Raw genomic sequence first — 27,611 nt, forward strand, 5'->3', positions numbered from 1 at the left:
CTTGAACTGCAAAAGCAACCAAAAGATTCATAATTATGATTGACACAAGCAGAAGAAACACAACAAATAAAACTATTTGCAGCGTTTTGAATGTATTGAACTCAGAGATATCATTTTTCACAAAAGTTTCCTCAAAATTAAAGTCACCCATCATCATTACAATGGCAGTTAAAATAGCGTGCCCAAAGTTTTTAAATCTTTCTCTGTCATTCATGATTACTGTAAATGCTGTTGCAAACTCCACGAAGAAGAATCATAGTAGGATAATTACCTGTAGAGTAGAGAAAATTTACTTAATTTTTTTTCTAAACCTGAGGTGAACAGAAACAAAGAACTTTTTATATGAACATGCATCAAGATAGTATGGTTTTAAAGACCACAAAATTTTAATTGTCATAACATTTAACTGTGAAGCTTATACAATTCAATCGAACAATTCACTCGCAGTGTTACCAAAAATTATTTCAATGTTTGAGTGATATGTAAATCTTGCTGAATGTGAATGCCATTCTCCTTATTGTATAAATTAGCACACAAAAGCATTGAAATTGGGTGATGTCAGCAAGATGAGTGGGTGAAAAGAAAGGTTGGTATGACTGCTAGTTGGATATAAATCCTGAAATCATAATTAAAGAGTCACAGCTACACAAGTATAATGTTTAGAAGTACGCTCCACAGTTGGTCTAGTCCACTGCGCATGCTCAAACGTTTCGCCGATAATATGCTATTTACTGAAGTATTTACTTTAATTGCTGTTAGTAGATCTTATTGTCATCGCAATCACTATGAGCTTGGGCAGATAGTTGAGTCGACTGCGCATGCTCTGATGATTTCGCTAATTTTTGAGTAACCCAGCTAGCTACTTCGAATTCAGTGCAAGTAGATCTAGTTCATTAGTATTAGTTGGTCATATGGACTGTTTTCATTCCAACATATTGGCACGTGTTTTGGCATCCTGTGTCAAAAATGCATTTTCAATCTCATCACTTTAAAGTGCCTACATCACCCTTTGGGAAATAATGTATTTAAATAGAGTTAACTATTTGAAGAACATTTGCAATATATTTTATATCCGGAAAATTTGATCTTTCTTGACTTTTTGTCTTCAAAGTTGGCTTTTTTCGTGTTTGCCGGTGAGTTGCTGTGACTGGGTCTAGTTTACCTTACGTGACGTACAATGGAGAACACGCTGCTTTTTAACGCTGTAATTTAATATGAATTTTAATTAACTTCATTTGTATTGTGTATTTTGTTATTGAATCACGTTGTAATTGGTAGTTAAGGTCCTCAAACGAACCAGTTCACGCATAACTTCATGTAAGCTTCGGGCTGAAAAGCTATATAAGGAAAAGTGCTACAATAGTAGCGTTCGTTCAGTTGTTGTACTTTTAAATTAAATAAATTTTTTCTACTGCCTTTTTTGACTCTTAAGGTTTCCTTACATAGATCGACACAACGTAACAGGACAAAGGACGAAATTCTTAAAATATACCTCAGTCCCTGTGTATACATCTTATTAGTTTCATGTATATTTATGCATAATAAACTTGTCAATAGAGTTGCTAAGGATTAGTAATTTGTGTCTCCTCTTAAAACAAAGTCGTTTTCGAATTTTCATGAACGAGTTGTACACTTAGCTAAAAGCACTAACTACTCGAGTTGTACGTCTCTTACGTTTTTTTTTAACTCAATTGCCTCACAAATTTTTCGTTTTCTGCCGCATTTATCGTTACCATTTCAAAATGTTGTGGCGTTGGGGCATGTACATGCATATAAATTTGTGTCTACACTAGGCGTAAGAAAGTTTTAGGAAGATTGCAGAAGAATGTTTCGCAAGTCTTGTCGGTTCGATGATGAAGTGTGTTATAAAGTAAATGGTTTGAACCCGGGAGTATCGTTACATGTTTGTAAATGTAGATCGTCCAGGTTGGTATAGTCCTGAGAAGGACTGTTTTGTTGTTGCTGACTGACGTTTCGACAACCTTAGCGGTAGTCATCTTCAGAGTCAAACCTGGACGATCTGCATTTACAAACATGAAGTGTGTGAACTTGTGACAAGTCTGGTGGGTTGGTGAGTTTATGAATTTAAGCGTATAAAAGCAGAGCAAGGAGCAATGTTTGTATGAACAAATGTTAATCAACGTTGCTTTGTCATTCCTTGGTTTGTTGGGCTGTTGTTGCTCGAAACTATATCATAATCAATTAAATAAAAAGGTGTCAAATATTTGCTTTTTATTCGTCTTAGAAATTATGCTCCGTCGTTATACGTCCAAGACAAAGCACATAAGAAAAAATGTGAGCAGGTTCTCTGGCTTTATGGTGAAGATGAACAAGTATGTTTTCTTGACCTTAATTCTACGTTCTTAAATTATACTTGTGTTATGTTTCGAAACGTTAAACTCGTTTCATCTTCTCTTTCGTCATCCACTTACCTCATCTTTCACTGATCTCATCTTTCATTTAACCGACCTTTTATCTCGTTCGTAATGATTGCTATGCACTGTTCGTTGTTTTGACGTGTGATTGCCTTTTGATTGATGCAGTTGTCTGATTAATACTATTTTCCTTAAACACGATGAATGTTTTTTTTTACTTTTTTTTCTATAGATAACTGAAGTTGGCACCATGAATATATTTCTTTTTATTGAAAATGAAAATGGCGGTAAGCTTTCTTGCTCCTGACAGTAAAACTTATAAACTTATGATAAGACGCAATAAAGTGATAAAAACTTAACACAGTAAGTTTTGTTGTTAAACAAAAATCGATCATTTCATTACTATTCAAGACTAACATACACTACCATGAATAAAGTCAAAGAAGCAGTAGAAATTGCCTTGGTGCAACATAACGTTGCTTTTTAGTGTTTTTTTTAAAGCATGTTGAGTATTAGGGCAGCAGAAGTTGAACAAGGATCATGAGTCAAAAACGTACATCTTTATTTTTATTAATTATTCTATCCCTTCTTCATATCAGAATTATAAAAAGTAAAAGTTGGGGTGAAATATCTTTTAATGAACAAGTTTTTACGGTGTTTGTATGCACAATAGAAAAATGTGACTTGGACAAGATTTGAACTCGCACCTTCGGGTACTAGTCCACCACTCTTCCTGTTGAGCTACATGCCCACAGAGATTGAAGAGGAGTAAAATGTCTTTTAAAGTTCATGTGGACGAGATACTTATGCCACAATAGTAGTTTCAGGAGATCAAATCACGTTTAAATCACATGTTTTTCATGTGCGTATAGAGTCTGTGTCAGGATTCATACTAATGTGTTGTTTCTCTGATAGTGGCCATCTTAAAGCAGTTTTGTCATTTTTTAAAATATGCAAGATGTACCATAACACCTATTTAGAAGATGAACTGATCTCTCCTCCTTTGGACGGTCTAATATTACCTGGAGTGACACGAAAGTCGATGATTGAACTGGCGCACAAGTGGGTACGACAAGGATTTAAATCTTTGAAACTTGGGCAATGTTATGCGAGAATATTTTTATCACTGTTTCCATTTTCGCATTACCCTTCTTTTCTGTTGAAGGATGAAAAAATTTATAACTAAAGGGAACGATTTTTTGCTTTACCAAAAATGTCAAATTTAAATCACGTGATAGACAACATTTTCTTGTGTTCGTGAGTTTGTAGTGAAGGAATGCAATGCAAACGTTAAATTTTAGGTGAATTTAAAGTATCGGAAAGGCTATTTACGATGAAAGAATTGAAGAAATGTCTCAAGGAGAATAGAGTAGGAAATTATTGCAAATTTTTTTCTTTTTATGGTTTTTACTGTTTTCACTTAAGTTTAAAATTGTTCTTTAAGAAATTGGTCTTAATTTCCCCACTAATGTATTTGTTTTTCATTTACATTTTCTCTCTTTAGTTCTTAACATCTTTTTATGTTTCTTGCAAATCGAGATAACTTTGCAGAGATTCTTGATAACTCTAGCAAATACTGGCCCCAATTTGAATACGCATAAGGGTCCCATCTTCTCCTGCTACGCCATGGGTCATAACATTCCTGCATTGCTGTAACTTAGTTTTTCCACTTTATGATTTGTGTATGATGACTTTTTAAAAATATTTTCTGCTCCAAGTGCTTTCCTTGAATTTAGAATGTTGCATAGAAAAATGTAAAATTTAAGTATTTAAATATGTTGATGCGTTGATTGTATGACGGAATGAAATTTTTGTTTGTTAAATTTATCCAATGGCACACTTTATTTTTAGGTGAAAGAAATATTTGGCGCTGGTACGGCTTGCGTCGTATGTCCTGTCAAAGATATACTTTATAAAGATGAGGTATAGTTACTGTTGGAACTGTTTACATACCTTCCAAAACTGAATCTGTCTTTTTCAGTTGTGAATCCTCTCAGTCGCGGCGGAATATTGATAATTATTGGGGGCTATATTCATATATTCATATGTTATAATGCGTAAACACATATGATTTCAATAGAAACTAGTAAAGTAAAACATGCATATATGATTAATACCCAAACTATCATTATTCCGCTGCCCTTAAATCCTGTATTAATAGAAATAAATTATGGCGGTTCAATTTTAAATTCAAAGTACCAACCACTCTATGGGCTGTAAGTTTTTGAAGAGAAAAATGCAACCAAGGCGCTTGCCTCTGATGTACTTGGAAATGTAACAGCGTCGTACCCAGGCGCGATGCCCACACACGCCGTATAACTTGTTTAATTTCTAAAAATTGCGCTTTCAAATCAGTCACTCGAAGTATTGAAACAGCGTCAACTTGTTGAAAGCACCAAAGCACTTTGCTACTATAGGCTGGAAATGTCCTATTTATAAAAATGTGCTGCGGTTCTTTCTTTTGATGTACCCCATATTCGCCATTGTTTTCATTAAACGACAACTAAACGTAAAAAATAAAACAACAACATCATCACAGCCATCTTGTCATAAACATTATATATTTTATTTCATAAACTGATATCTGCATTGAATCTACTTTCTCGAATATATACTACTTCTGATATTTTAATATAAATGGTAGAAGTGGTGTTAATAGTCCACAAGTAGTAAACGGCTATATTGTCTGTCCCATTCAGTGTTTATGATTCAAATTAAAACAGCAAGGCAGCAGTAGTTCAAAACTGCGCCATTTTCACTTAGTCGATTAAACATTAAACAATTTAGACGACGTGCATTCGGGCTAAACGCTACCCTCTACCTAATTTTTTTCTGATATTTTTACACATCTCTTTGACATATGTATTTCTTAGATGCTTCATATACCAACAATGGAAAATGGTCCGAAGATTGCCAGACGGTTTTACAAGGAACTTGCTGATATTCAGGTAGATGCTGCATGAGTAATGTATTCATTCAACCCATATTTCGATCCTATTTTCTATGCTGTACAATGCATACTCCATACTGTGCATTAATGAATCAAACATTTACATTTTTTTCAATCATGACTTGAAGACTAAAATGAGTTTACTGTTTCTAAGTTGTTCTTTATTTCTTTCAGCATGGAAAAGTTTCCAGTCCATGGGCATATGTTGTAAATGATTCATCTGATGAGAACGAAAATTTACAAGCTATGAGTCTAAACTAGTTGTTTTTTCTGGTTCATAGAATCCTTTTTTGTCGTATGTCATATGGACACTAAGAAGCTAAATATAACCCATTTTTAGAAAACCTCAATAATAAATATTTGTTTGACAGAAAGAATTTATGCTCGTTACCTTTATTTGCTGAAATAAATTTTTCCTAAAATAGTTATGGCTAGTTGTAGCAAAGTCGGCTCGTGTTTTATTTTCCTATACAATGCAACTATTGCTTTCTTCATGTACAAATATTTTTGTATATGAAACAGAGACTTTGTGTCGTGGTGTTAAACTTAAAGATGGATTTCAAAATAGCAAATACCATGGTGAATGGTGATAATAACAATGTAATAGTTCTTAAAAGAACTGTTTTAACCAGAACACTAACCCAACAATTTAAAGGAACCGTTATTTACAGCTACATAGAGACACTATGCATTTCGGCAGACTACTCATCAGGCGTCAACGTCTGCTAAATCGAATCGCTGAATTACATAGAAAACATCTTTTAAGCAACACTCGCTGTGCCAATGCTTATTCTGATGAAAACTTTAAAATTATTTAAAAATGTCGCTCGTTATTCCAGCTACGCGTCATGGAGTCGGTATTAATTAAATTGACTAATCCTGTCCTTTGCCGACAAAAGGATTACGTGTTTAATCTGTCTCCGTTTTAAGTGTCATCTCTAAAAGTAGGGATGACATTGACTATTTGTAGCATTATGAATATAGCATGATTTGGAGGTTCTCATTTAGCAGACGTTGACACCTGACGAGTAGTTTGCCGAAATGCATAGTGTCTCTTTCTAACTGTAAATAACGGTTCCTTTGAATTGTTGGGCTTGTATAGAACTATGTATTTGTTTTGAAGTAAATTTTACCTCACTATTACTTCCCCAAAGTTGATATAGGTCGCAGCTAAAATTATTCATAAAATTTTTTTACCTGTAACAGGTTTAACAAGCAATAGCCGAATATCTTTGTAGCAGACTAAAGTTTTCAATTAAAAAGCACCGTGCGCTAGACTTATACAAAATTAAATAAATTTGTGATAATTTCGGAGTTTCATTAGCTTTTGACGATATTTTCGCAATTAAGTTTTTTTTATGCTTTTAATAATCGATATCACTTGACTCCGCCAGTTCGTAAACAACTGGTTGTTATCAAAGTACTTAATTGCTTGTTTTAAACAAGCAATCTTACCTTAGGCTATGTCTCAGTGAATATTTTAAGTATAATTTCGAACGATTAATCACAAGTTCAGTTTAACAATCCTGCGTTTAATAAAGTTTTTAAGAGCATATTTTTTAGTTTTTTAAGTAGAACCTATCATGCTAGAATAAACGATGTATTTAACGTAAGAAAATTATAATTTTAACTTAAGTTATTCTAAGAAAGCACTTTAAGAAACAAACGCAATAAAGAAATAATGATTTTGAAGATGAATCAACGTTCAGCAAGATGATGTGTATAAAGAAATGCTTAAAAATGTTGGTAACAATTTTTTGGTGGTTTGAATTTTTTGTCAGATCGAATGCTTCTATTTTTGTCTTTAAATGGCTCAAATAAAATGAACCTAAGTGCCTTTCTAGCTTAATTTATGTATTAAAAAGTGACATACGCAGTAAGTTAGCTACTTAAAAGAAACAGATGTTGAATGAAGATATGATCTTAGCACTTTTGCCGGGATCAGCTTCATGAGACAATTGCTTAAATTGTCCAGCAAAAGCGCGAAGATCATATCTTCATTTAATTTCAACACCACACTGCATATAACATTCTTTCAGAAACAGATGTGTTAGATTTAGACATAATTTATTAAATTTACTATAACTTTGTTGTCTCATTACATATTGGCGTCATTTTAGTAATGAGAGTTATTTCACTTTAATATTTAATACAATTCGACGCCTTGTATACATAAACAACGTGTTGTTATGACAATTTATATTTACTAGTTTATGATGTCCATTGGATAAAAATGTTTTTTATTTTGCAACGTTAAATGCAAACGCAAAAATTGTTTCCTCCCTTTGATTCATTTGTTAAAATCCACCTATCAGCGAAAACTTTTTTCTGAAATATTACAACAAGGTGTAATGTTTAACGTATCCGTGAAGAAAACGTTTTAATTTGTTCAAATCATCTTTTTAATATGCCGGGTGTAAGTTGCCTTTCAATGGAATTGCTAGATTCCGATTCTAGCAGAATTATGATATCATCGAAGGTATTTGGTGCATATATCTTCTATTGACAAGTGCCATGCATGACGTCACAAAAGTAAGTCAATGAAGACTTTTCGAACGACAGGCAACGTCCATTATAAGAAGGAGTTTGCCAACTTTGAACAGCGAAAAATATGGAACAAATGAATCAACCTAAAAAAAGTTCCCCTGATAGGTTAGAAATATTTTCTAAATTGAACATCACAAATAAATTTTTTTGCCGTTCAATTCTCTGTCACATATTTGATCACTGTATAAACATTTTTCTTGATAAAGTGTTTCAACCCAAACCACCTGTTCTTAATGCACCCAAGCAAATAAAGTAATTTGGCCTTCCATTTACTGGCTTACACTCAACCCAAATCTGCACAAAAGTCAATCCCCTTGTAGTGCTCCTTTCCCACACTGTGAAATACGATTCTTCTTTCGATCCACCAAACGCCTCTCCAACCTGTTTTCGTTTAAGAACAAGGTGCCCAAAACTCTGAAATCAAATGTTGTCTATTCTTTCAAGTGCCGATGCTGCTCCGCATCGTACGTGGGTCAAACCACCAGCCACCTACACACTCAAATTTCAGAGCATCTGGGCATCACCTGTTTTTAGTGATTCACTTAGCTAAGCTGTATTTTTGACTACAATGTTTATGTGAGGCAACATGTTTTTAAAAAACTGTATAAAGGTGCTTTTGACGATTTTTTGGTGTTTTGAATATTTTCGTCAAATCATGTGTTTCAATTTTTGCTTCGATTCTTCACACAAAGGTAAGGCACGTTATGTAGAAAATACTAGCTATAAATAAGGTTTGTCGTAAAATATTGAAAATTTGCATTTAGCTAGACCCAATTCTTTTTTTATCAAAATTATGTTTGAAATATATTTGTTCATTTCTAGATCGGAGACTGTGGAGCAATATATACAAAAAAATTAATGTGAAAAATGAGATAGAATGCATTGTTTCCTGCGCTAGGGACTCATGTTGTCGATCTATAAACCACAGGAGAAAATTAAGTCAAGGACGTTGGAGTCTTTGTGAAATGCTACATAGTGTCCTCAACAAAAGCAATGAAAACGATTTAAAACATAATCGATTTTATGATTACATTTTTTTCAATTCCCCTGTCAAGGTAAAAATAAATTTTAAGTCAATAGAAGAATAATTGTGTTAGTAAAAATGTTCCTTCAGGAATACATAAGTATTATGTCAAAAAAATGCATATCTAGTTATGTAATATTTTAAAATATCTGTTATTTAAACACAAAGTGCTTGTTCTCCATCACAAATATTAATTTTTGTTGTTTAGGAGTACAATAAAACATGCGAAGTCCAATCGTGTAAGTTTAGATGGTTTTTACATACACTGTGGTTTTTTATTTTGATGTAAATATAAGAAATTTTATTTTATCCTTAGCACTCAACAAAAGTTACGATTTGCTCTTCAAAAATGCACATGTTGAAAACGTGATTCTATTGGATAATGCGATGCCCAATATGTCAGCGATAACGTTGATGTTTTGGATAAAAATTAACTCAAGTCAACGAATGGCGGTGTTTTCTTACGCTATAGAAGATAGTCCCGATGAATTTTTTGTTTTCGTTGAAAGAAATTTCCTTGTTGTCATAATGCAGTCCCAGCATATTTTGTAAGAGGAAAATGTTATAGTTTACTTTCTTTCTTAGTAACAACAACTCATTAAAATTGCACATTTAAAATTGTATGAGTTGCGTTAGCTTTAAAATAGCTTATAAAACGAAATATTTTTATTTTCAGAAGACTTAAACACAATACATTAAACTATTTGCTGTTATTGCGAATAAACATACTCATTTATTTGCATCGCTCATTAATCAAAAGTTTGTTGAAGTGCACAAAAAAATGCCATTTTGAACACAACACACACACATTTTTAAAGCAAGACATTTGCGATAGGTTGATTTGCATTAGTTTCATAGTTGGCACAAAAGTCCGTTTGAGTTTTTTATTCAATCGATATGTGTATATAATAAATACATTATTTGATTTATGTACATTGTTTGTCACGCAAGCGATCTCGCGTGACTTCCACGTTTGTATGCTTTAAAAGGTTTTATATTTTAAAAAGGTTGGCAACTCTCAACACAAAATTACCGACCGTTAACACAAACACTTTTACAAAACTGCAATTATCACATAAGTACATGTCAAAACACGTAAGACAAATACATATTATTAATAAGGAAAAGTTTTACAATATTTTTGCAGTTTTCTAACATTCAAATGTATTTCTAATCATACATTAAATGTTTTAAGGGTTTGGGGCAAATATTTAGTAAAACCTATGCTGGGGACACTTATCTAAACATTCGTTATATATTTTAAGCTTTAACACATTGCAGATAGTCTACAATTGTTTTCAGTTGTTTTCACAGAAATTACGCTAATCTGCATAGCGTTTGAGCATTCAAAAATATGGCAAATGTATAGACAGGTGGCCAAAGCATATGTTTTCCAATTACTTGCCACCAACCTTAAAACATTCGCATTTTGGTAAACTTAGAAATACAGTTGAGTATTAAAAAGTGCAAAATATTGTAAAATTATTTGTGATGAATGAAATGTATTTGTTTTTCATGTTTTACCATGTACTTATAAGATATTTACAGTTTTGTGAAAGTGTTTGTGTTATCAGTCCGTAATATCAAGTTAAGAGTTGCTAACCTAGTTAAAATATACGACGTTTAAAATCATACAATCGCGGAATTCGCGCAAGATCGTGAGCATGTCAAATATTGCATATAAATGAAATTATGTATTTACTATTTACATAAATCGATTGATTAAAAAAACTTAAACAGATTTCTGTGCCGCATATGGTAGTTTACATAAAAAACTTTCGATTTGCACTGTTTTCAAACTTAGCTATTCATGCTAAGTTGCATGTTTTCTTATTGAAATTTGGTCCAAAGTTAGTATAAAGAGGGGTGACAACAGAACACACTAAAATTGTGAAGTGAAATTTTTCGTTCATCGAAAAAATTTTACAGTTTCTTTATTTGTATTCTATTAAAATATCGTTTAAGAATTCTCAAAAACAACTTGTTTTAGATAAAGAAGTCTAGAAGTATGCAGTTACGATATAAAGCTTTTTATTTAATAAAAATCACACTAGTTGACTTAAACTTACTTCTATTCGTTATATAATAGAAAACTCAACATTTCGGCAATCAACGACGGCATCTGGCATCACCTGTCCATTATAATTGGTCGCACTCGTAAAAAAATATTTCTTAATGGAAGTACATTTATAGCGAACCTATGGTCAATCATTCATTACCTTTATTACGTGGTGGTGGTGTTGTTGCTATTGGTCAAAAACTTGAATGTGAGAATGGAGTTTTTAATCCAAATATGTCATTTGTTGGTGAAATAAGTTATTTAAACTTGTGGAATCATGACGTTGCTTGTGAGAATTCCAGTCCTATGGTGCTGATTAATGATAAATGCACTACTGGTCTAAATAGAAGTACTGTTGTAATCAGGTGGAATCATGTGTACCAATTTACAAGTGAAAATGTTGTTAAAGTGCCCTCATTACGTAAGTTAAGTAAGACGAATTGGCTTTTTTACTCCAGTAATTTTATGATCAAGATAACGTTTTTTAAACAATTCTAAGTAAAAAAACTACCAGCGCATTTTACTAAAATTCATTTTCTTTCAAAAGGTTATAAAATGAAATTTTACCTAACTTTTTTTTGCTATGAATTAAAATTTTATAATGCGTTGAGTATGATGAGGTTTTAACTTTTTTCATAACTCCTATGGATAAAAAAATAGAGGTGGTTAAATTTGCTGTTTTTAAAAAAATTGTTTTGTGACATGTGCGGGCCTTGGACACTAGTTTGAAGTACCTCGTGACGTCAGTGGTTGTGTTTCCCATGTAAACATTGATAGTGCAATACAAAATTATACAAATGAAAATATTTGTAATAGAGAAAGTTCATTTGAATTTTCGTGTGACAGTGTCAATTTTAAATAAAATTTTCTATCCCAAAGAATCGTTTTACCCCTAAATTTTTCACAATACACTATTCAAGGTTTACACTATGCAATTATATAAAAATGTGAAAGCATGAAATTTCGTTTTATAAACACTTTAAAGCTAAATATTGAAATTAAGACCACGTCGCAAATTTTGTCGAAAACTGCTTTCCATCGTTTGTTAGCAGTTTCTTTTTTCCACAATTAAATGTCTCCAAATCGCAAGGTTGTTCACTCCAAATAATATTTTAACTGTTCAATTTCTTTGCTTATTAGGACGTCAATTTGTTGCTTGCTACTATTGATAGCTGATTGCACCATTTGTCGAGCGCCCATAATTATATAAAACTCAGCACATTTAATTCAATAAGCGTTTTAATAGAAAAAATATAGAAAACAAAAGTTATAGTTCATATATTTTTCGTTCATAACAATGTTCTTTCATATACGACGTATAGTCATGCTCGTGCATCACCTGATGTAAAATATTACGTATTCTTTTAGGTCATCCCACACTTAATTGATGCATGTCTAACACTTTGTAGCACATAATTTTCAGATTTTTTATCATGCAAAGAAGCAATGAAATATGGCAGGTATGGTATGATAACAACTTAGCTAGTTACCTTACACTATAAATGAAAATGTAACTTGAAGTCTGTATTTTGTTAGAAAAGTTATGTGTACCAAGCATAGAACAGTCAAAAACTAAGTCATAAAGTAGCGAATTTTTTTTGTCAGAGTTTAAAAAATTTAAATGTGAGTAAAAACTGATTGAATAAGGTTATCTCGTTTTTTAATAATATTATTTTCTGTAATAAAAAAATGAAAATCAACAAAATCATTTTCTGTTGACTTATTCTACAGCTATTTGCTCATCGAAGAAAAAACAAAAGGTGGCTGTATATAGTTTATAAAAATTCATTTTCACATAGACCATCAGATTAAAGCTGTATGGCTAATGAAACTTATTATGCATCAAAAACACACGACTACGCCTCAATTGAAGAATAGAGATTTTTACGAAATTTTATTTGTTTTGTTTTTGTTTTACTGCTATAATTATGCAAGAATATTACTGCTTTTATTCATTTTTCCATTTCACTAATCTTTGCTTTGATGGACCTTGTACGAATTTTCTATTTGGCTGAAAACATTCCAAATGATTTCTATAGTGCGCTCCTTGCTCTTTAAAGCGTTTACCTATAAATACTTTGTTGCTTTTTTGAACCATTTTCTGGAAAAGGTTTCATAAGTCATGACTTAACGGAAATATAACATATCCTACGAAAACGGAAGTGAGGTGATTGTATCATTATTACCTCCTGCTGCACCATTATCTACTAATCTAAAAAATTTTTGCAAAAGTTTCACTCAATTATTGTATGGGCTGGAATAGTCCTGTTCGATAAATTTCAGAAAAATTAACAAAAATTTTCGAAAATTTTTATTTTCTACTATCATTTCGCAGTTTATAAACCGAGAGTAAAAAAATTTAGTAAGCATTTTGTAACTAGCTGTACAATAATGACTTGAAAGACAGTAATTATTGGTTTCCAATTTTTCATTAAAGCAAATAAATTAGTTAGCCAAAAAATCTGATAAAACATTTTAATATACTTTATATGTTTCCATTTTGTGTTATTTTGAATAAATAAATACTTTCTTAAAGCAGTTGCAGTTTTTTAAAAGAAAAAATGCTTGCGTTAAAGAAGAATGGAAATCCTCTGTTTTTAATTCTTTTTTATAAAATACATTAATGAAAACGTACAGTTCGTGATATTCTTTTATTAATGCATTATATTAAAATACTTTCCATATTTTCCTAAATAGAAAATAACTCTATATCATTATATTTACTTGAGGTTATTTTTCATTATTTAACAAAAATGTTTGGAAAAACTTGATATTTGCTAAGGCTTTTTATGATTAACTATTATATCAATAAATTATACCAATAAAATCGAGATTCTAATTGGTTTTGTTTTTTATTTCAAATATATGAAAAAGTTCAAAAGATGGTGTGTACTTGATAAAGACGGATACTTCACTTGGCTACAGCAGAGTTTTCTGTATGAAAAACATATTGGGTTGTTCTGGAGAAGGCTGGACGCTGGTGATGAAAATTGATGGGGAAAAGGTACAACAAAAATAAACTGAATTTTGCTTTTAACAATAAATAGTAATATATAACACTTTAAGACATAAAATTTTATCATATGTGCAGGTATGGCAAAATGATAAAAATCTATTCATGTTGCACTCATGAGCGTTATTTTTGATGGAAATCGCAATTTTTATCTTTAGATTAAAAACTCTTATAAGCCATAAGTTATTATTTAAGTCTGGTTAAAGTTTCCACTAAATGATAATTTTTAACAGTCATTACTTTTATCGCGTTTGTCGTTACGGCTTCTGCACGCAAATTAATAGAGACTTCATTGAAATAATAAATACAAAAATCACAATAAAATTGTAAGTTTTTGCAGGTGATGATTTTTGAGATGGTAATTACGACTGATGATACAATATCAGTTGAATAGAAACGTTTCTGCAATACCTTACGACCTAATAACTGCTTAAGAAACAATAGGTCACTGCTATTTAGTAGAGTGCAAATATGTAGCCATAATCTACGAAATTTTTATGGAAATATTAAGGCATCACCTTTTTGTGGGACAGCCTTTTAAAAGATTACAAAGCTAAATATTACCGTTAAAAAAATGTTGAAGCAATGTGGCGGAAGCTAACGAATTATGAATTGAATAATGCTAAAGAAGCACTTGTAATTAAATTAGGCGGACTCACCTCATTCACGTTATTTCATGTCCACATGTTTTCCGTCTCGGACACCAATACACTTTAAGAGACTTTATTCAAGTCTTTACTTAAGTGGGAGATTTTAAATAAGTATTGTAGAGAGGTAGTACATGATCTGGCGTTCGACAAAATAAAATGTACCTCTTAAGTTCAAAATCAAAACATATATAGAACAAAACTATTGGTCACTAGTTTTCAAAGAATGAAAATTTACTGATACAAATGCCTTTAAAATATTCTGAAATGTCTAGATGTCCAAGAAGTCGGTGCAGTGATTGATTTTGACGTACAGTAGATCTGCAACTGAGCCAGGACAATCCAAATTGCTTGTTTTGTTTTTAATACAGCTTTAAGCGCAGTCAGTTCAAATCATTATACAATTAGGTTAAAAACTGTTTTTAACGAGTGTAGGAGATTTAAAGTAACATTTGTTCATATTAGAAGAAAGTGAGTTCAAATTCAAGCAATATCTTGTGCTAGTTTATGTTTATTTTGTGTGCTTATATAAAAGGGGTTTGAGTGAAAGAGTTTTCGTGTGGAAAGGAATTCGCGCAATCATTCTACTGGGATTTCCAACTGTGTTTATATTTAAACACGTAAAAAGGGTTATTTTCTGTTTTGATGAAAGGAAATACTGTTGGCTTCAAAATAAATGTTAGGAATATTTAAATACTATGTGGATAGTCTATAACACGATTTAATTTTTAAAAATTATGTTTAGGAAACATTCGACTTTGAGTCAACGTTTTGGACAAATAAAAAAAGTTACAAGAAAGAAAATGGTAAAACAGGAATGGATAATTTGGAAACAAAACTTCCTACCTACTGGAGCACAAAACTTAACAAGATATGTGTTGGAATGAAATTCAATGGTAAAACAAATTTTATCAGCTTCAATTTTCAGGCTAAATCGTTGTACGACATCATTGCCAAAGGAAAATACCACCAAACCAATGTGAGCCGAAAAAAATGGATGTCATTGATAAAAGAGAGTGTTCTTCAACAAAACTGCAATAAAGAAGGTTTCAACGCAAAGGCAGGAAGAGAGAAATTTGCTCGTGTAAGGGTTGGTATCCTGGGAAATAATCAAAACCATTGTATGTCAAGCAACTCTTTTATTGGTTTTGGCTGTATGTATAAAAAATGCAATCAAAATGCTGAAATAAACAGCTGCGGAAACTTTAAGCGCTGCAAAGGAAATAATGACAAACAATCAATGGGATACATTTTTGTTTCCTAAGTATATTAATGCTTATGTAGACCACATTTTGTTGTTTGTGCAATCAGCTTTAGCAGTATACTTACTAAACTTACTTTCTTTATTGTTATTAGCTATACGAAAAATTCATCAACTTTTCTTTAGAGTAATTTATGGAAGACTTTTAGAAACTAAATTAGCAAGTCCATTTTTAAAGGCTGTCATTAGATTTCTCTATTGTGAGGGAAGAATAATTGTATTCTTTAAGATTTGTATAATTTAAAACAGTACCAAAAACGTATGTTAATAAATGGCACATGTAAAAATAACACAAAAATGTTGTTGTTTAAATTGGTAGCACACATGTTTTTGTAATGAAAGAACTCGCAGCAGACACATCAGAAGAAAATTGTTTTAAAAAGAAATTTTTTTTATTCCAATTTAATATAGTTTTGTTTATCTATTTCATTACAAACAAAGCAGAGAAGAATATTTTCTTTAAAAGCAACAAATCACACGCTTAAATTTCTCACGCATGTAAATATCTGGTCCATTGCAGAAACTCAAAATGGAAAATTCAGCAGCTTAGAGCTTATAATAAGAGCAATTTAGCAAATGCAACGTCTTGTCTATATCGTTGTCAAATTATCGCAAGGATTGCAGGTCTAAGATGCAAAGTGACAACACTTAGTAAAGTATATGGGATTTAGCAGAAATTTTCGTATATAACTTCGTCAAAGTATAATATAATATAAGTTATATCCAGACGTTTAGTGTCGCGACCGCACTCTACCTGCATACCACTACCCAGGCCTATCGCAGGTGATCTCGAGTCTCTGTGATACCTTGCTTACTGTGAACAATAGGAGTAGATAAAAAGAAATTAAGCGAATAGAAAAACTTGAAGACATGAAAATGAATTAGGACAAAGTTTTCTCAGAAGAACGAAGAAATCGTGAATTGTGCATTTGTTATAAAGTGACTTTCTTCATTAACAAAATATTTAATATTCATCCTTTATTGACCATGTGGTCATAACCATTTAATAACAGGAACTTAAAATCTTGAGTCGACAAACGTTTATGAAAATCCATAAAATCTAAGAGAGTTAAATTTAACTAGAAATATTTTTATATAACTTATTATGTTATTTTATTATTGTTTAACATTATGGTGGTTTATAGTAAGTAACCGTTCTCATTTTGTAACAATTTTCCTCACTACTGGTTGTTGTCGTTCTATTCTTTAATGTCTATAAGTAAAATTTAAATCTTCGTTATAATGCATGAATATTGTCACAAACATTGACATTAAGCTATAACAAATCCTCGAAGGTTACTCACACCTTTTCTTCTTGATAAATCGACTTGTTTTTGGCTGGAAAATTAACATATCTTAAATAACAATAGCTAGTATGAAAAAGCTAAAATGAACTTTGCTCTTGTGTTGTATTTTTTCCTTCTTTATTACAGAAGTTTGGTCGCAGACAACAGTTGTATGCATAAGGTTTACCTTTATTTTTAAAAATCAGTTGACATAATTTGTTTTGTAAGGTAATCGCTTAGTATGTAGCTATCAATAAACCTTTTCAAGGTTATCGCAGCCATTTTGCAGGGGGTGCAAAAACATTGGGCTGAGTGCGCGGTCACCCACAGCGTCCATATAAATTTTTAATAAATACGCAAAATTATTTCATACATATTCAAAATATTTCTCAAACTCGTCGATTTTAATGGTTAAATTACTATCTGCAATTTTTATACATGTGAGTCCAATTTTCTAGTAACCAGAGAACGGAAAGCTAAAGAAAATATTTGTTTTCTTTGAACAACTTGACCGTCGTTTGATCGATTTTCTTGAGTTCGCAACACATGCACATGTTTACAACACGCATTGCGTGGAACTATTCTACGGCAAACTCTTATCAGTATTCCCATTTATTTGTAAAGTAACAATGGTATTTTTATTATAATGTATGGTTGGTTTGGTTTCATTTTGAAGGTCTAAATTTCATTGTAGGTAGATACATTGCGCATGTCGCTTTTTCATTGTTATAAATGAAAAAGTTACATGCGCAAAGAGTAAACACCTTTACAATAACAGATGTGCTCCAGCAAAACAAAATTTATTAAATTTATGATAATTTTGTATTTCATTATCCTTTGACAGCATTTTAGAAATTAGAACTTTTTTACTAGGCTTCAATGTTTATTGCAAAAAAGCATGTTCTCGTCAAAATTCTTAACTAATGCTTCCTCAGTTAAAGCAAAACTTGCACTATAAGAAAACTATACTGATAATATGAAAATCACTTATGATGTACACAGGACAAAAAATGGTTTTAAGGCTCGTTCAAACCGGCGATCCTAATGATTGCAATCGATTTCGTCTTATCCTAAGAAATGGATCACGTGAACACGTCGAAAGTTAGCAAAAATTGTGGCAAAAAATGTTCTTTCTCGTGCTACATTGTATGCAAAAATTTTGCTGGCTTAAAAAGGTTCCCTACAGTTTTCATGAAATTAAGATGTTTTAGGTAGCCTTTACTTGCAAAATATTATTTTGATCAACACACTGAAATGGTAGAAATGCGAACTTTGCAAGAATGTTCAAGAATGCCAGTTAAGTCTATAAATGCTTGAACAGGATTATTGTTAGCATTGTTATGGCAGCCATGACTTATTTTCTGTAACACTTATATTGTTTAGTTTTAAAAGAATTGACCGTATCTTTTTCGGTCAGGTGAAGTCTTTAATTTTTAGCGTGAAAATTCTCATTCATTCAAGGAACATTATGTTCAACATTAGAGGAATCCTATAAATATTGTTTTGCATTATTTGAGAATATCAGTTACATGAAATATTATTAAACATAAGTAGTAAATTAATAATTAAACATGACGCTGAGTCACGTTTTTGGTTACTTCATCGTTGCAAGATATTTACACCATACTGCTGCTAAAATTAAAATTTTTCTGGCATTTAACGATACACATTTAGAGTATGTATTAATAAAGTCATTGAATATTGCCACATATAGCTGAATATTTCTACAAGTGAGTCAATAAAACTTTAAAACACATTAAACTTGTAGAAATTGTTGCCTTAAATATTCGAAGTAATGCCTTGACAAACAAAAAATTTGTAACATGAAACATTTAAATAATTTAGTTGGGAACTTTAAAAGTTGCAACGATAAAAATTTAATCTCATGCATTGGAATGTTAAAGAACATGAGACCACACCATTGAATGATCTGAAAACAAGTCAAAGACTTGGCCGTATTCTTGAAAAGATACATCCATATTTTAAAAATAAGGTACAAACAATGCTTCAGCTGTTCAAACAAATTTAATTACATTGAAAGGATATAAGAATATTCATGCACAGACTATGCATCATTTTCACAGAAGCTATATTTAATTTACGTTTGCAAAGTTGTCCTATATTGTTGATCTTTAAATATGTTTTCTTCTCTGTCACTGCATTTTAAGATTACTACATATATATTTACAATTGCTTTTGAAGTATACTGTGGTATTACTGAAAAATCCATGTTGCGTTTGCTGAAAAAAGGTTAGTTTGTGTAAAGTTTAATAAATTGAGTTTAAAGTCATAATTCTTAAATTTATCTTCAAATTTTAAAATTCACAGTTACTTTTTGTATATTTTAATACACCTTTCATGTACATGATTTCAGCTGAAAGCAAGAAAGATATTTTCAATCCCGTAAACATTACGACTCTCAAGAAATCCAGCAAAGTGCATCTTCACATCTAATTTATTATTATCTTAAATTTTGTTTTTAAAAATGTTTTTACTTCGCCATTAATTTTAGAGACATGTCCATTAAGAGAAAATGTTTTGTTTGAAGCATTTTTCACATCGGCAGATTCATGTGCATTGAAATGCTTACAAGAGCCGTTCTGTGTTGGTTTTAACTTCTGTGAAGACATAGCGATGAGGGACGTAACTTGTCAATTAACCCACACACGTCCACTGAAATATGAACATTGCACAGATAACAAGTGGAGTTTATATGAATTGTTAAATCCACAAAGAAAGGTACGAAGGAAAGGCATATCAATGGTTTAAATTATTTTTATATAAAGAGCTACTTATATTGATTAATTGCCCATTTTACTCTCAAAGATACCATACAACAAAGAAAAGTTGTGCGAAAATGGCGGAATAACGACTGTTGACTTGAGAGACGGACCTGGTTCTGATCCTTATAGATGTCAATGTTCTTTTGGCTTCACAGGGGAAAATTGTTTGCAAAAACTAGGTAAGTTTGTCAAGAATTTCGATGCAGTACAATTTGTTCATATATTTGCAACATTTTCCCTTCCCTAATCATTTTTCACTTTCTTTTCAAAACATGACAAGAGCATTTAACTTCATACGTTATAACTGAAATTTTATACAATTTAAACGACGCTATAATATGTACATTAGAACAGGTGATAAACTGCATAATTTGCGTGCTAGGAGACATGCTCTGATGGGGAACTTCATTCCTCCACCCTGAATACGGTAAAAAGGTTCTAAATTGTTGGGGAAATTAACTAAAAACTTCCAAAGTCTAAATGTTTGTTTGTTATTACTGTCGGACGCTAGCACTATTCTATCTACAAATGACTTTATTCCAGTTATTACACCTCTAAATCTAAAAAAGATTGGCTGTATGAACTAAATTTGTGCTCTAATGCTTCAATTGACAATAAATAGTTTTTATGTCAAAAAACTTTACATTTTGCATTTGATTTGTCAATACTAAATACTACGACTAAAGCCATAAGCCTAATTCCTTTGCTCGAAATAAATTTCCAAGTCTGTCTCTTAATCCGGAAGTTCAAGTAGTTATTTATGGAACTACAACATTGGGCAAATATTAAGACGTTTTCGAGAATGACGACTCTTTCGTATTGAAAAAGCCACCTATAGAAATCTTTTATTGATAAGTAAGCGGAGTCAACTGTAAAAAATCGTAAACAAAGTTAGTACAGAGTTGGAGAAAAGGTTTTATATTTCATTTTCAAAACATTAAACGATAAAAATTTTTTGAGGTGTTTAGATCGTCATTAAATGACACAACAATAAATCTCCTCTTTAAACCTTGCTACGTTTAAGCCCACGCTTGAAGAAAACACAACAGCGCAAAAACATTGTGTTGTATTTATCTCTTTTTGCCTCGATTACCTTTATAACTATGTAAAGATTCAGGATCATCCTATCTTTCCTTTTAATTGTTCATGCTCTCTCCAGTTCATATCGTTTATCTTCATTGAAATTTTCTTCCCTTGGCAAAATTGAATGCATGCATATTATTAGTTACCTTAGTTATGTTAAAAACTATTTTATCTCCCCTTTAATAATTTAGTTTTTTTGTTTGTTTAATTTTCATGACAAATGCTTTGTATATTTCATCTTTGGTAGATATTTTATTTTCGATCGGTCTTTGTCTCTGTTTGATTGTTCGTTCCTCCGTTTGACAGCCGTTTTTGGTTATTTTCACCTTGTTCCATGTTGTCTTCGTGCATTCTTTTCTCTTTTCTGCTTTAATTTCGCTTTGCATCTCGCTCACCAAAGACGCTTCCAATTTGTATTCAATTTCCTTTTCTACTTCATAGTTAAAGCGATTACACATCCACTCTTATGGACTGTGATCATTGTGTGTTACTTTGCATGCACAAAGAAAATGGAATTTGATTAAGTTGAAAATAATGATCAGTGACCTTAATCAAATTCCACCACATTTTACTGATGCTTATCTAACGCATCTTAACATTTTCAGGATTTTCATCATGCAAAGAAGCATTAAAAGATAACAGGTTTACTATGCCTAAAACGTAGCTAATTTTACATAATACTTTAATTTTACACAATTTGCTGTGCATGAGAAATACATGACTTTGTCTCAAATGAAGACTACAAATTTTGCCTTCAGTTTCACTAAATTAATTCAAAAAAGTAATAGCCATGCTATATAAGATTTAAAACAAAATTAAAAAAACTTTCCAAAATTGTTATTTTTTCTATCCTTATTAAGCTCATTTCCACGCGCACGCTTATTTCGTTACGTTTGGTAAACATACGAGAAAAAAATATTTAAGCTTTGTGTAACTAGCTTTCGAAGAATGACTCGACAGACAATGATTTTAATAGTTTTTATTTTTTCATTAGAGCAAATAATTTAATTAACTAAAATACATAATGAATTATTGCAATAGTCTATCTGTTGCGGATTTAGGAAATGTCATAACATTCACGCGACTTGGGCCGGTTTCACGAAATTTGGATAGCGTTATCCACTGGACAGCAAAATTTTGAAATTTATAAAAACAGTGTTTATATTTTTCATACGACAAAGAAATTTCGTAACGTTTGAAACAATATTAATTTCAGTGGTTGCTCAGTTCAAATCTTTTATTTTTTGCTTGTTAAAAGGTGTTATAAATGTTTAAAAAAATTGCTATCCAATTGATAACGCTATCCATGCTTCGTGCAATTTGCCCTTGATTTTTATGGTTCAAAAATTACTCATTCAATTTAATGATTACAATGCTACTTCGTCATCGGACTACGTTACTAGTGAGTCAATGTAATGTTCAGTTGCCCACGTTAGTTCGTTAGTGTCGGTCGTAAAATTTTATTAATGGTAAAGCATTCTGATATGGATGAAACTCTACAGTCTCATGTCGAAGAAACGGTCTTTTTAGATGATAACGAAGGAGATAAAATCAACGAGAAGGAGATACCAAAATTTTTTCAAAACTTAACCTTTGTTTTCAACCTTCGTTGATCGTGGAAGAATCCCCGAAATCAATGGAGAAATCAGTAAGCCACGCTCACGTAGAAAACATGAAAACAGAAGAGCTGATGAAGAAACGAAGGAAAATCTCAAAAGAAACTGAAGTTTAGGAATAATGCGATGATAATCATGAAGAAGCTTTGTTGCAAACGACAGGCAACTTGTCCGACACGGTCGAACAGGGTGAAATCATCGTTAATACTGTTCAAGAAGACCCCTACGACACTTTGCTATCTCAAATCTCGAAAGATTCCTATCAAGATTAGGACATGCATAGCACCGAACGTAAATCAACAACTTGCTGACGTTTTAAACAACTGTTGGTTATCGAAGCTAACTGACCAAAAAATAGAAGAAATATGAAAAAATGCGCACGACAGCAAATTCTAAGAAACTGAATGTCTCGCGTGTAAACACGGAAAAATGGGATATATATTTAAGAGAGAAAATAAATCTGATATTGACATTTCAGTGACTCTCAAAACTGATGCTTTTACCATATTGAGGCACACTTTGCGTGAACTATCATTGTGGAGAGAAGAGGCTATAAAAGCCAACTACACAAAGATTGTAATAGTTTGTGTCGCCTGGCAAGTCAAAGTCACTTCGTTGTTTTTTGATGAAAACTTTTAGTAACGATCAAACGAAATCTGAGGGTGTAAGAAAATCAGCAAAACAGCTGTACCCTAAGATATGCTCAAGGAAAAACGCGAGGTTGCTTTTCACAGAACAGCAATCGGAGCTCGGAAAAAAGAGTCAGTCGAGGACATCATTTTTTGTCCAAAGGCCACCACCGAAAGAATTATCCTCTGAAACCGTTTGCTCGTTCAAAACCTGACTCGCAGAAGCGAACAAATCAGTGGCAGTAAATAACAAAGCAACTTTCAAAGCTTTTTAGGTATGCAATCTAATTAGTTCTTTACCGGATGTTGTAAACTTCCTAGCGTTAAAAACACAGTCAGTCATAACGGATCAATTTTCATTTAGCTTGTGTCAATGGCACGAATAACTTCTACACGGAGGCTCTTCGCACAATTGCTAGTGAGAAAATAAAGATTATCTCGTCACCGCTGCAAACCTGCAGAAAAACAACTCAGTTCTCTGCATAGGAAAATACAGCTTTTGCACAACAGATAGAAAAATTATTGTTAATTCTGTTTTAGAGTATGAGGATTTCTTTGCACCGATATTTTTATTAAAAGGAAGGATCATACAGGCTCATAATAAATTTAAAAAAACAAAACAAAATGTGCTGCATAGACATTTTACGATAAACTCTACCTGCACTGCTACTAGCTTGACGAAGCAGAGGTGCTTCATGGCATTAGTTGAGTTAAAGGGTGTATTAATCCTTCAGTTCGTGTATCAACACAATTTTAAAGTATCTAAAATTTCTAGGAATTATATTGCTTATCAATTTACCTCCCTCCTAATAGGTTGGCACCTTTCCCGCAAAATTCATGAAAATAATGAAACTGGTATTTTCTTCTTTAAGACAGTTTCATCCCCCTACATTGATCACTCGTTCTTGATAAATCCTAGGTTATCAGGAATGTGCTTTAAATTTTATTGAAATTTGCCGTTGTTATGTACGGCTCACTGCATTTCCGCATTACAGAGCACAAAAATAAGAGGCTCTTAACAAAATGCCCGATTTTTATTCTTTTAAGCATTTAACTTCATCTATCAGGAAAAAACTTCAATGATAGGTCGATTATGAAGAAACTGACGTATAAAAAATTTGGTCGCAAATAGCCAGAAATTACCAGATGACTAATAATTCCACAAAAGGGTGGGATGTGCCATAAATAATTAGGCAAATGGAGTACCATAGAAAAGAGAACACATGACGAAGCAGCTTATTTTGCAAGAAAACCTGACTCTAGTTTAAGGCAAACATGCAAAAGTCCTTGTCAATAATACTACTGTCCAAGTTATCATAAATAAAATGTGCAGCAGTAACTCCCACAAATAAATACATTAGTAAAAGATCCTTTAGAAGAGTGTTACCGTTGGATTATCTTTGCCTGCATACCGGGAAAGGAAAGCAATGAAGAAGTTTTAGAATCTCGGAAATCTAGTTAGCGTAACACTGAATGCTGCCTTAACAAGGAAATTTTTCAAAATGCATGTGCAACAATTATGGAAGCAGCATGAAGACCAGGAACCAGAAAACAGTACGAGGTAGTCCTATCAAAATTAAAATTGTACTGTAGTTAAATGGAAGTTAAGTCAATTTCACCCCTGTTGTAGAATGTAAAAAATTTCTTGCGTAACTGTTTAAGGTAAATATGGGGTATAGTAATTTAAGCAGAGCACGAAGTTCAAAATAAGCATTTTCTTCCCTGGAAAACAGCTTATCATTCCGAATCCCCAGTGTACGATATTTCATGAAGAGTGTTTTGAAGCTATACTAAGCCTACTAAAACACAAACATATTTAGGATGTACGTACTGTCCTTAAATTTTTGCAAACTCTGACTATTGTGGAGCACCTCAAATAAAAACTTAGCATTTAAGCTTACTATGCTTCTGTCTTACTTGTTCTTACTTGCGTCTCTGCACAAAGATGTCAAATCTGGAAAGCACTGTCTATTGATATGATAGGTGCATATTTATTTCAAAATATATAATCTCACAAAACACTTATAAAATCTCTCACACCTGAATTATAAAATGGATCCTGTTAACACGATGAACAGTTAAATGGTCTGATTATACGAGACATCAGAAGTCAATTAAGCAAGTTTGACCCTGTCAATATGGTAACATGGTTTTACTGACTTTAATCTACAAAACACTGAATACGTGTTATCAAGAAAATAGACATGCTGACAAGGAATGCTAATGCTGAGGATCATCATTTGCACTTTGGAGTAATGCATTGATGATTCGCACAATAAGCAAGTGTTGTTCTGAATGGATGAAAAGATCTACACATTGGTACAGATCGTAGAATAATTCCCTGAATTAACGACTTTATGGGCAAGTGTACCTTGACACACTTTCAATAAATTAGGAAATGTAGCTAAAATAATGACAAATTGTTATTTAAATGATTTATGTAATGAGTTACAACAAGGATGGGCTGTCAATATTACGTACGCTCAGAAAATTTCAACATGTTTTCCCACCTATGAATTATCTTACGTTTTCACAGCAAGAACAATGATTTCAATGATGCACATATAGGTGATTAACTCATGATTCTCATGTATATTCATAGAACAAACTTCATAATTGCATTAAGTTCTAATCAATTTTTTGTAATCACCTGAGAGAAATGATTTGTTTTCCCACTGTCTTTTTCTATTTATGTTTTATAACCCACAATTGAAGAATTTAACATATCTGGAATTATGACCTGACACTGATCTTAACAGTGTTTGACAAATTGTTTCATTCTCTTAACTCATAGAATTAGCAATGGCTCAAATTGCAGATTATTCTTCGCCGATAATTTTAAAAGATGATATTAAACAATTGATTGTAAATGGTTGTTTAGATTGTCAATATGGTTTTTATATTTGACAGGCTTATATAAATGTCACCCGAATGTTGACAGCTTTCATGTATTTTAACATATCTGGAATTATATTAACTGACCGACTGAAAGCAAAACATGTTTGACAAATTAATAGGAACAACGTTAAAGCCTTACATTGAATTATGAGATCAGTGGAAAATATAGGAAACCGGAATAATGTTGACCGAATGAAGTGCAGTGTTTAGGGTCCAAACTAAGAGAGTTACAGAAAGATATTGTTTAATTAGTTCGTTTAATTTTTGTCTTAAACCTGGTTCAAGCACAATACTTTCTAGGTTTACGCCCTTCGTTTGTTGACAGCTTTTGCCTGTATGATTTTGCTGTTTGCCTGAGCAAAAAGTCAAAATGCTACCTGTTAATAGGATTTCAAAGACTTCAGATTTGTTGAACAAAGTTACTCAAATTGAAATATAGGAAACTTTTGAAAGTATACTGATATGAAAACCCCGGAGGTTTAGGGTCCAAACTTTGCAACCTTACAAAAGAGTGAAATTTGGGCTATCCATAGTCTTTTTAGAGCTAAACTCATTCTTGAAGCAAGAATACTTTTTCAGGTTTTAAAATTTCATTTTTGTTTGTTTTTGATGCTGATTGTTTCAGCATCGCTATTTCAAATAAGCCTGAAATGTAAGGAATTCATATATTTTTATACATTTTTTGAAAAATTGTCGTCGAACAAAGTTCACACAAGAACACTAACAACAAAATATGATTGCTCTGCCAATTTTACTGATTAGTTTCATGGCATTTATATATGGTTTAAATCTGATCTTTTTACATCAATAAACTTTGCCAATATCTCATTTCTTAATTAATTAGCTAACTTAACTTTACATAGAAGCATAAATGGGGTCACAGCTAATGGAATATGCCTATCTTGTAATTTTACAGACTATATCTGTTTTTGATAGCTGTTCTTAATTAATTCTATGATTATAAGTTAGTAATAAGCCTTAACATAAAATAACATTCAAATTTCTCAAAGCAATTGCATTATTTAGATATTTCTCTTACTTATCTAAAACTTACAATTCATGATATTTTAGTTATATGAAACCATCTAAATGTTTTTATACCTTCTCAAATAGACAAAAGCTAACTCTCCATCATTATAGTCGCTCAGGATTTTTTATTCTTAAACAAAAATAGTTGAAAAAACTTGATGTTTATAATTTTCTTGTCATAAAATATTATATTAATAACGTCTAGCAGCAAAATTTAGATCCAAAATTCGTTTTGTTTTTTATTTTAAATATATGCAAAAGTTCAAAAGATGGTGTATACTTGATAAAAACAAATACTTCACTTGGCTACAGCAATGTTTTCTGTATGAAAACATATCAGTGTTCTGAGAAAGCTGGACGCTAGTAATGAAAATTGATGGGGAAAGGTACAACAAAATTAAATTTAATTTT

General features: G+C 31.8%; 3 protein-coding genes and 3 long non-coding RNA genes across 6 annotated transcripts; all 6 read left to right on the forward strand.

Moving 5' to 3' along the window:
• The first annotated feature begins 2,225 nt into the window (after window positions 1-2,225).
• LOC124457376 lies at window positions 2,226-3,536 on the forward strand. Its single transcript, XR_006952549.1, has 3 exons — window positions 2,226-2,333; window positions 2,608-2,662; window positions 3,356-3,536. It is a non-coding gene; the product is annotated as an uncharacterized LOC124457376 (long non-coding RNA).
• Window positions 3,537-3,680: 144 nt separating this feature from the next.
• On the forward strand, window positions 3,681-5,586 carry LOC124457172 (branched-chain-amino-acid aminotransferase, cytosolic-like). The gene is made up of 4 exons (XM_047007456.1): window positions 3,681-3,744; window positions 4,227-4,298; window positions 5,249-5,323; window positions 5,500-5,586. Exons 1-4 carry the CDS (start codon window positions 3,709-3,711, stop codon window positions 5,584-5,586), a joined length of 270 nt encoding a protein of 89 aa, XP_046863412.1. The 5' UTR covers window positions 3,681-3,708.
• Window positions 5,587-8,307: 2,721 nt separating this feature from the next.
• LOC124457378 lies at window positions 8,308-9,432 on the forward strand. The gene is made up of 4 exons (XR_006952551.1): window positions 8,308-8,564; window positions 8,695-8,927; window positions 9,105-9,135; window positions 9,213-9,432. It is a non-coding gene; the product is annotated as an uncharacterized LOC124457378 (long non-coding RNA).
• Window positions 9,433-11,094: 1,662 nt separating this feature from the next.
• Window positions 11,095-16,174, forward strand: LOC124457373. The gene is made up of 4 exons (XM_047007637.1): window positions 11,095-11,376; window positions 12,379-12,415; window positions 13,830-13,959; window positions 15,361-16,174. Exons 1-4 carry the CDS (start codon window positions 11,097-11,099, stop codon window positions 15,877-15,879), a joined length of 966 nt encoding a protein of 321 aa, XP_046863593.1. The 5' UTR covers window positions 11,095-11,096; the 3' UTR covers window positions 15,880-16,174.
• Window positions 16,175-19,243: 3,069 nt separating this feature from the next.
• On the forward strand, window positions 19,244-27,564 carry LOC124457173. The gene is made up of 5 exons (XM_047007457.1): window positions 19,244-19,412; window positions 19,675-19,901; window positions 19,989-20,124; window positions 21,634-21,670; window positions 27,462-27,564. Exons 1-5 carry the CDS (start codon window positions 19,301-19,303, stop codon window positions 27,562-27,564), a joined length of 615 nt encoding a protein of 204 aa, XP_046863413.1. The 5' UTR covers window positions 19,244-19,300.
• On the forward strand, window positions 23,118-23,893 carry LOC124458227. Its single transcript, XR_006953086.1, has 2 exons — window positions 23,118-23,548; window positions 23,638-23,893. It is a non-coding gene; the product is annotated as an uncharacterized LOC124458227 (long non-coding RNA).
• Window positions 27,565-27,611: the final 47 nt, after the last annotated feature.

The sequence above is a fragment of the Xenia sp. Carnegie-2017 genome, unplaced genomic scaffold (assembly GCF_021976095.1).
Source record: "Xenia sp. Carnegie-2017 unplaced genomic scaffold, XeniaSp_v1 HiC_scaffold_6, whole genome shotgun sequence".
NCBI lineage: Eukaryota > Metazoa > Cnidaria > Anthozoa > Malacalcyonacea > Xeniidae > Xenia > Xenia sp. Carnegie-2017.